General features: G+C 56.2%; 1 protein-coding gene across 1 annotated transcript; it reads right to left on the bottom strand.

Annotated features, from left to right (window-relative positions):
* Positions 1–5270: 5270 nt before the first annotated feature.
* LOC112978743 (olfactory receptor 14A16-like) lies at positions 5271–6206 on the bottom strand. Its single transcript, XM_026092421.2, has one exon. It carries the CDS (start codon positions 6204–6206, stop codon positions 5271–5273), a length of 936 nt encoding a protein of 311 aa, XP_025948206.2.
* Between the last annotated feature and the right edge of the window lie 2426 nt (positions 6207–8632).

The following is an 8632-nucleotide window of genomic DNA, read 5'->3' as shown; positions in this document are numbered from 1 at the left end:
CAGAGCCTGTCTCTGTGCCTGGGGTCTTTCCATTCATGGAGTTGCAGAGGAGTTTTGGTGGGATCAGACCCCCGGAGGTCTCCAGTCCAACCTCCCACGCACAGCAGGGCTGCTTAGAGCCCTACGGTCTTGTCTGTGATCTCTGAACTGCACCTGACCCCGGTTACCATCCCCAAACTTGCTCTGCTCCTCTTGTCCAAGCACTGCAGGACGGCACCTCTCGTTGGTGGGTCACTGCCCTGCCTGCCTTGCCGGCACCCTCGACTCCCAGCTCCGCTTCCCACACGCAGCAGCCCAGCTCTTGCTGCTCCCAGCACTCCAGTGCTCTGTAGCAGGAACCCATTCACAAGTGGTGCTTAAACACTCGAGCTGTGATACAGAAACACCTGCTTTCATAACTACACATTAAAAAGCACACCCCAAGTGGCTGCTCTCACTTTTTCATCTAGCTAAGACTCTGTGTGCAGCGTCACCTGGGTAGGGGGTCCAAATCCAAAGCACTCCTTGCTCCTTTAAATGGGCTGTCAGGCAAGAGCTGCTGCTGTGCCTGCACGGCCAACGTTTGTGCTTACAACCTTCTCTGGGATCTGCTTGGGTCCCAGCTTCCCTTGCCAAGGCTTTCCTGACCATAGTCAGACACAGGTCTGAGGCAGAGATGGGGAGTCAGGTCAGCAGGATGGGGACAGGGTCAGGTCAGGACCCAAGAGGTGCAGGGCCAGGCAGAGCCATGTCCACAGCATCACTCAGGCCAGGCCCAAGGACAAGGGGAGCAGCTCCCTGGCATGGGGGAGGAGGCCCCGCAATGAAGCTGGTCACTGTCTCCCCTGCTCTTGTGCCCAGCAGATCCCCCTCCCTGTCTGCCTGCAGCCCCTCCATGCCCACCCCACTGCCCAGCACAGCACCAGAGCCCTGGCCCTGCAGCCCCTCCAGCAGCTCCTGCTGCCCTGGGCACAGAGCCGCCTGTCCCAAGCTGGTGCACAGAGAAACCTTCTTCTTCTTCTCATTTCCTCTCTCTGAATGCTGTCCTGCTTTTCTGCTGGGACATCCCTGCTCCCCAGAGAGCCTTTCCCCAGGTCAGTGTGTCTGTGCTGGCCTGGCCATTCCTGCACCCCTGCCCTGTGCTCCCCACAGGGCTGCAGGCTGGTGGTGCTGCTCTGCAGAGTGAGCGGCTGTGGGGCCACAGGGTGACTCCTGACTCAGCTCTGGCCATGCTGGTCAGGGCAGGAAGCAGACCCAGCTGGACAGGGATCACTGATACTCCTGACCCACGTCTGTGCTCATGGATGGTGCTCGGAGTGACCCAGGACATTTGCAATTGCAGATGTGTTTGGGTGGGCACTAGCTCCAGCCTGTGGTGTTGCACTGAGGGTGCAGGAATCACTCTCCAGTACCCCTGCCCTGGGACTCCTGGGTCCCCACTGCCTCTCCTGCAATTGCAGAGCCCTCGTTTCCCCATGCATACCTGGATTTAGTGCTCTACCTTCTGGTCACTCCACCATGGACTGTCCCTCATTTTGTGAGGCTCCACTCACTGCCCTCCCCCAGGTACACGCTGTCCCTGGAGATCCCCTGAGCTCTTCTTGGGGCTCAGATTCCCCTCCAGAAGGATGGGCATCTCTCATCAGCACTGTCACCCATGGGACAGCCCCGGGCAGGCAATTCAGAGACCATTCCCCGTTTCCACTGGCACTGGTCATCAAGAAATAAGCCCTCAAACCAGCAATCAGTCCTTAACAGATCACACTGGGACTCTGAGCTCATCCCTCGGAGCCCACAGAGTTCACAAGCAGAACAACAAGCCCCTTTGTGGTGCAATGTTTTTGTGGTGCATAGTTTTGACTCCATCTTCTGAAGAAAGGCCAGACTTCAGGCACAGCACTGAGGAGATCCCCTTTTATTATGGAAATGTTATTCTGGACGCCACGTCTGGCATAAGGGTGCCCATTGCCTGGTCCTGCCTGAGCTCACAGGAATGCACAGGGAAGCACAACCCTCCCACCACCATGTTAGGAGAGCGCTTAGGCCATATTCACACATGAGAGCACAGCAGAGCAGTGTGGAAGTGAAGAAAGCAGCCCTGACAGGAGAAAGTGCTGGTGTGGTTGGTGGGCATGTCTCCAGGAAAGCTGCAGCCCCCACAGGAAGGCTGCAGCAAAGAAAACCTTGCTGTGGTAGTGGGGGAATGGTCTTGAGGAGCAGAGGGGCTGTCCCCAGAGGCTGCATCCAGACTCTCCTCTCCTCCACCCCTGCTCTGCTGTGAGCATTGGAGCACTGTAGGGAGAAGGGACCAGCCCACAGTGACAGCCAGCCGCCACCCTCGCAGAAGAGGGGTGTGAGATCACACCCTGACTGTGTGCAGGAGAACTGAGCTCTCCTAATGGGCATGGGACCCATGGTCTCACCCCGTCTCTATTTGTCCAAGCCTGGCTCCATCCCTCTGAGTTCCCTTGGTGTCAGTGGCGAAAGAGGCACTGCAAAGGGAAACTCTCCTCATTGCACTGGGGGTGATTCAAGGGAGCTCAGACTAGCAGGCTCTGAGGTTCCCCCATCTCTGCTGATGAAGGAGGAAGCTGCTTTCCTGCTTCAACAGGGTCTCTGGGTCAGATTTAGATGAGAGATTCTTGAGAAGCAGGATGAACCTAAGTATTTTCCTTTTAACACGAATATAACATAGAAAAGAGAAAGAAACGAAGAACCCATAGCCATGACCACAAAGACCCTGGGAATGATGAGATGATGCACATGGGACAGTTACAGGTGCTGACATGGTACGCATTGGATCAGTTCCTTCAGTGCCTCCTTGAGCTCCTTGTTCCTCATGCTGTAGATGAGGGGGTTCACTGCTGGAGGCACCACCGAGTACAGAACAGCCACCACCAGATCCAGAGCTGGGGAGGAGATGGAGGGGGGCTTCAGGGAGGCAAACAGTGCAGTGCTGACAAACAGGGAGACCACAGCCAGGTGCGGGAGGCACATGGCAAAGGCTTTGTGCCGGCCCTGCTCAGAGGGGATCCTCAGCACAACAGTGAAGATCTGCACGTAGGACACCACAATGAAAATGAAACACCCAAAGCCTATACAAATTCTAACCACAATGACCCCAACTTCCCTGAGGTAGGAGTCTGAGCAGGAGAGCTTGAGGATCTGGGGAAGTTCACAGAAGAACTGGTCCACAGCATTGCCTTGGCTGTTTTGGATATAGGGTCCCCTTTTGGACCTACAAGCTTCTTCTCTTTGGATCCCAGAGTCCCTTGCCCGGACCTTCTTCACTGTAGTGTGGAGGCAGGTCTGAGGTAGGGATGGGGAGTCAGGTCAGCACTCCAGAGATGCAGGGCCAGGCACAGGCATGTCCACAGCATAACTCAGGCCAAGCCCAAGGACAAGGGGAGCAGCTCCCCAGCAAAGGGGAGGAGGCCTTGCAATGATACTGGTCACTCTCAGTCTCACTCTCTGTCTCCCCTGCTCTTGTGCCCAGCAGATCCCCCTCCCTCTCTGCCTGCAGCCCCTCCATGCCCACCCCGCTGCCCAGCACAGCACCAGAGCCCTGGCCCTGCAGCCCCTCCAGCAGCTCCTGCTGCCCCAGGGACAGAGCAGCATGCCCCAAGCTGGTGCACAGAGAAACCTGTTTCTCCTTCTTGTTTCCTGTCTCTGAATGCTGCCCTGCTTTTCTGCTGGGACATCCCTGCTCCCCAGAGAGCCTTTCCCCAGGTCAGTGTGTCCGTGCTGGCCTGGCTGTTCCTGCACCCCTGCCCTGTGCTCCCTGCAGGGCCCCAGACTGGTGGTGCTGCTCTGCAGGTCGAGTGGGCTGTGGAGGCTACGGGGTTATTCCACACTGGCCATGCTGGCTGGGGCAGGAAGCAGACCCAGCTGGGCAGGGATCACCACCACTGATACTGCTGGCACCTGTCTGTGCTCATGGATGGTGCTCAGAGTGACCCCAGGGCAGTTGTAATGGCAGGAGATGTGTTCAGGTGGGCACTGGCTCCAGCCTGTCGTGTTTCACTGAGGGTGCAGGAATCACTCTCCAGGGCCCCTTCCCTGGGACTCCTGGGTCCTCACTGCCTCTCCAGGGATTGCAGAGCCCTCATTTCCCCATGCATGCCTGGGTTTAGTGCTCTACCTTCTGGTTACTGCACCATGGACCATCTCTCTTTTCGTGAGGCTCCACTCACTGCCCATCCCCATGGGACATGCTGTCCCTGGAGATCCCCTGAGCTCTCCTGGGGCCTCAGACTCCCTTCCAGAAGGATCAGCAATGATGGAGCAACCTCTATTCCAGCCCTCAGTTCCTAACAGATCAGCCAGGGACTCTGAGCTCATCCCCTGGAGCCCATGGAGTTCAGAAGCAGAAGAACAGGCCCTTTTGTGGTGCAATCCCTTGGGCATATTTTTGACTCCATCTTCTGAAGAAAGGCCAGACTTCAGGCATGTCGCAGAGGAGATCTCCTTTCATTATGGAAGTGTTATTCCGGCATAAGGGTGCCCATTGCCTGCTGCTGCCTGAGCTCACAAAAATGCACAAGGATTCACCGCATTACAAGAGCGCTTAGGCCATAAACACACATGAGAGCACAGCAGGACAGTGTGGAAGTGAGGAGAGCAGCCCTGAAATTAGAAAGTCCTGCTGCTCTTGGTGGAAGAATCCCCAGAAAAGCTGCAGCCCTCAAGTGAAGGCTGCAGCGAGGACATGCCTGCGGTGGTGGTGAGGGGATGGTGCTGAGGAGAAGAGGGTCTGTCCCCACAGGCTGCATCCAGACTCTCCTCCCCTCCACTCCCACTCCTCAGTGTTCGTTGGAGCACTGCAGAGGGAAGGGACCAGCCCACGGTGACAGCCAGCTGCCACTCTCAAAGTAGAGGGGTGAGATGAGACCCTGGCTGTGGCCAGGGGAACTGAGCTCTCCTGATGGACATGTGACCCATGGTCTCCCCCCACCTGTACTTATCTGAGCCTGACTCTGTGCCTCTGAGCACCTGTGGCGTCAGTGCCGAAAGAGACACTGCAAAGGGAAACTCTCCTCATTGCAGGGGGGGCATCTGAGTGAGATCAGACTAGCAGGCTCTGAGGTTCCCTCACCTCTGCTGATGAAAGAGGAAGCCTGGCTTGCTCCTTCAACACGGTCTCTGGGTCAGATTCAAAGGAGAGATTCCTGAGGAGACAGGACATGAACCTTATTTTTTTTTAAGAAAAAAGAGAAAAATAAGAAATAAATACATGCAAAACACACAGCCTTGATGCCAGATACCCTGAGGAGTGGATGCACAATGGACAGTTATTGGTGCTGACATTGGACCCATTGAACCAGTTTCCTCAGTGCCTCCTTGAGCTCCTTGTTCCTCATGCTGTAGATGAGGGGGTTCACTGCTGGAGGCACCACCGAGTACAGAACAGACACCACCAGATCCAGAGCTGGGGAGGAGATGGAGGGGGGCTTCAGGGAGGCAAACAGTGCAGTGCTGACAAACAGGGAGACCACAGCCAGGTGCGGGAGGCACATGGAAAAGGCTTTGTGGTGGCCCTGCTCAGAGGGGATCCTCAGCACGACTGTGAAGATCTGCATGTAGGACAGCACAATGAAAATGAAACACCCAGAGCTTAAACAGTCAGTAATCACAATAAGCCTGTCTGCCCTGAGGTAGGCATCCGAGCAGGAGAGCTTGAGGATCTGGGGGATTTCACAGAAGAACTGGTCCACTGTGTTGCCTTGGCAGAGTGGTATGGAAAATGTGTTAGCAGTGTGCAGGAGAGCATTCAGAAACCCACTGGCCCAGGCAGCTGCTGCCATTTTGACACAAGCTCTGCTGTCCATGAGGGTCCTGTAGTGCAGGGGTTTGCAGATGGCAACAAGGCGGTCATAGGCCATTACAGTGAGAAGGTAATACTCACCCAAGATGAAAAAGACAACAAAAAAGACCTGGGCAGCACATCCCAAGTAGGAAATGGCCCTGGTGTCCCACAGGGAATTGGCCATGAATTTGGGGAGAGTGGTGGAGATGGAGCCAAGGTCGAGGAAGGAGAGGTTGATGAGGAAGAAGTACATGGGGGTGTGGAGATGGTGGTCGCAGGCTACAGCTGTGATGATGAGGCCGTTGCCCAGGAGGGCAGCCAGGTAGATGCCCAGGAAGAGCGAGAAGTGCAGGAGCTGCAGCTCCCGCGTGTCCATGAATGCCAGGAGAAGGAAGTCATTGAGGAAGCTGCTGTTGGACATTTTGCTCCCCCTGTGCTTTCCGGACTGTTCAAGGAAGAACAGATAGTGACAAATTAGGACAGACTTCTCTCTCATAAAAACCTCCCAAACACACACTCATTACCTCACCCCATCTCAGTAGCACTGTCGCTGAGCTCTGTTGCTTGAGCTATGGTTTGAGCTGGCTGATTTTGCCGTGAGGAGCAGGGCCTCTGCCTGTGGGCTCCAAAGGAGTCAGCCCTAACCGACAGCACTGTGGACATGGGAACAGGGGGGACTAAGATTTATATTCCCAGTTCCAGTCAGATTTAATCCAACTCAAAATGTTGGAGGGATTTTCAGCATCTTCACTCTCACTTCTAAATAATGGGGATTCATTAATACTCTTAAGCCTTGTTTTGTTTTCTTTAGCTGACTCTTTCACAGCTGAGGAGGATTCTTCCAGGTAGAAATCCTCAGCATTGCTGCTGCTCTCAGAGGGAGCAGCTGTGATTCCAGAGAGGCAAAAGGATTCACTCTGGCTTTAGTGCAGAGGCAGGAGAGCTGGCCTGTCCATCTGCCTTGTTCCCAGCTGCCCTGTGCTCACACCTCGGAGGTGGAGGACAGGTGAACTCGTGTTACCCTAAAAAGAAAAGGCCATGGAGAGTAGAGGAATCCGCCTTCCAAAGTGCCCATCAGCACTCTTCCTGAGGGTGTATGAGGCAGGTCTCAGCCCTCCCCTTCTAGCCAGCAAAACATTGGGCTCCTTCCAGCTGCCCACATCCAGCCTTCCAGCCTCCCAGCAGCATTTCCATGGCCTCAGTATCTAGGTGGCTTCTCCCTGGGGCACCCAGATAACACCCAGCTGCAATGGGAGAACTGTGCCCTTCTGGAGGGCAACTGCAGCCCAGCCAGACACCCCAGGGAAATGGCAGAATGTCCTAAGGATGGGATGTCCTGACGAGAGAGAGTTGGCACATTCCCAGCCCCCCACACTGCATTGCCCAGAGCCCCACAGGCTAGAGGGGCACTTGGGCACCTCACTGTCAAGGACACGTCTGCATGGCAGGACCTGCAGGGTTAGTGTCTGAACTGCATCAGAAACCCCCCTGCCCAGAGAGTCCAAGGGGAAGGACAAGGGCAGCATGGGCAGGTGGGAAACATGGAGCAATACCATGCTATTTGTGCCCAGGGAGGCAGGGACAGGCAGGCACAGAGGGGCACTCAGGAGTGTCTCCTCTCCTGCATGTCCAGCTGCCGAGGAAACGACTCCTGCCCTGGACCCCACAGCCTTGAGAGCAGAGGGCTGTGCTGGCTGGCAGAGGAGAGGAGGTGCTGGAGCTGAGGGTTTCCTCTCACACTCTGAGCATGACTCTGCTGCCTGGAGCCGTCCCTGCGGGCAGCTGTTTCTCTGTCCCCGCGTCTCTCCCCTGTCAGTGCTCACAGACCCCATCCCACCCGCTGGGTGCTCAGCTCTGCCCTGAAGAAACCTCCCGGGGGCAGGACACTGCCCAGGGCACCTCCGTGGTTGCAGGTGCTATGGAGCAGGGGAGACAAGCCTTGCTGAGGCTGGAAAGGTGCTGCTGGCTCTGTCTGCAGGCTGAGGGGTGGAGGAAGGCATTTGCTGAGTGCCTCCCAGAGCTGCTCCTCTCTCAGTGTCCCTGTTTTGGAGCCTCTGTCCCCTGTCTAAAACTGTCAGATCCAATCTCATTTCACCCCACCCAAAGAGAATAAAACTGAAAGCACAGACTCCTGACAGCTCCTTCCCTTTCATGTTTCCCCTGCCTTGACCTTCCTTTTGGAAAGTCCCCTCCAGAAATGTCCTGAGAGTGAGCTGGAGCTGAGAGCAGCCGTGACCGACACAGCACCCTCTTGACAGGACCTGCCCTGCTGGGCATCTCTCCTCCCACCCAGAGCTTCTCCCCCTGTGCTGTGGGGAGCTCCCCAGACAGGCTGAGTGCTGACCCTCGCAGGTGGCAGAGACACTGCTCCAGGCACACAGCACCGTGGGGTGCAGGGACACTGCTGTGAGCTACAGCCTTTTGCAGAGCTGTGTGCGTACCCCAGCTCCACAGCCCTGCAGCGTCCCTGCGAGAAGATAACAGGATGCCCTGTCCCTGTGACGGTGTGGCAGGGAATCCCTGCTCTGAAGCATCTCCCCCTCTCCTGCAATGGAGAAACTGGGAGAGTGATCCTTAAAAATCCAGTCGTGTGACTGGACAGGTTTCAAGACCTTGCCAGGAACCTCAGTAGCAGTGCCCTCCAGCCAGAGACTTACCGTGTCAAGGGCTGTGAAGAATTCCCCCACAAGCAGCTCTCCTCTGTCCTCCCACTCCACACTGCCTTCCACTTCTCCCTGCCTTCTCTCAGCTCATGTCAGCAGCAGCAGGCAGTGCCCGCAGCCCTGCTGCTCTTGGCAGAGGAGCTGCTCCTGCACACAGCTGTGTCTGGGCAGTGCTGCCAGGTTG

Source organism: Dromaius novaehollandiae, unplaced genomic scaffold (genome assembly GCF_036370855.1).
Source record: "Dromaius novaehollandiae isolate bDroNov1 unplaced genomic scaffold, bDroNov1.hap1 HAP1_SCAFFOLD_37, whole genome shotgun sequence".
Taxonomy (NCBI): domain Eukaryota; kingdom Metazoa; phylum Chordata; class Aves; order Casuariiformes; family Dromaiidae; genus Dromaius; species Dromaius novaehollandiae.
Note: the sequence above shows the minus strand (reverse complement) of the source record. Positions and strands in the feature narration are given on the sequence as shown.

Bases quoted from the DNA above. Each gene is read 5' to 3' on its own strand.
- LOC112978743 (XM_026092421.2), bottom strand. From the start codon at position 6,206: ATGTCCAACAGCAGCTTCCTCAATGACTTCCTTCTCCTGGCATTCATG.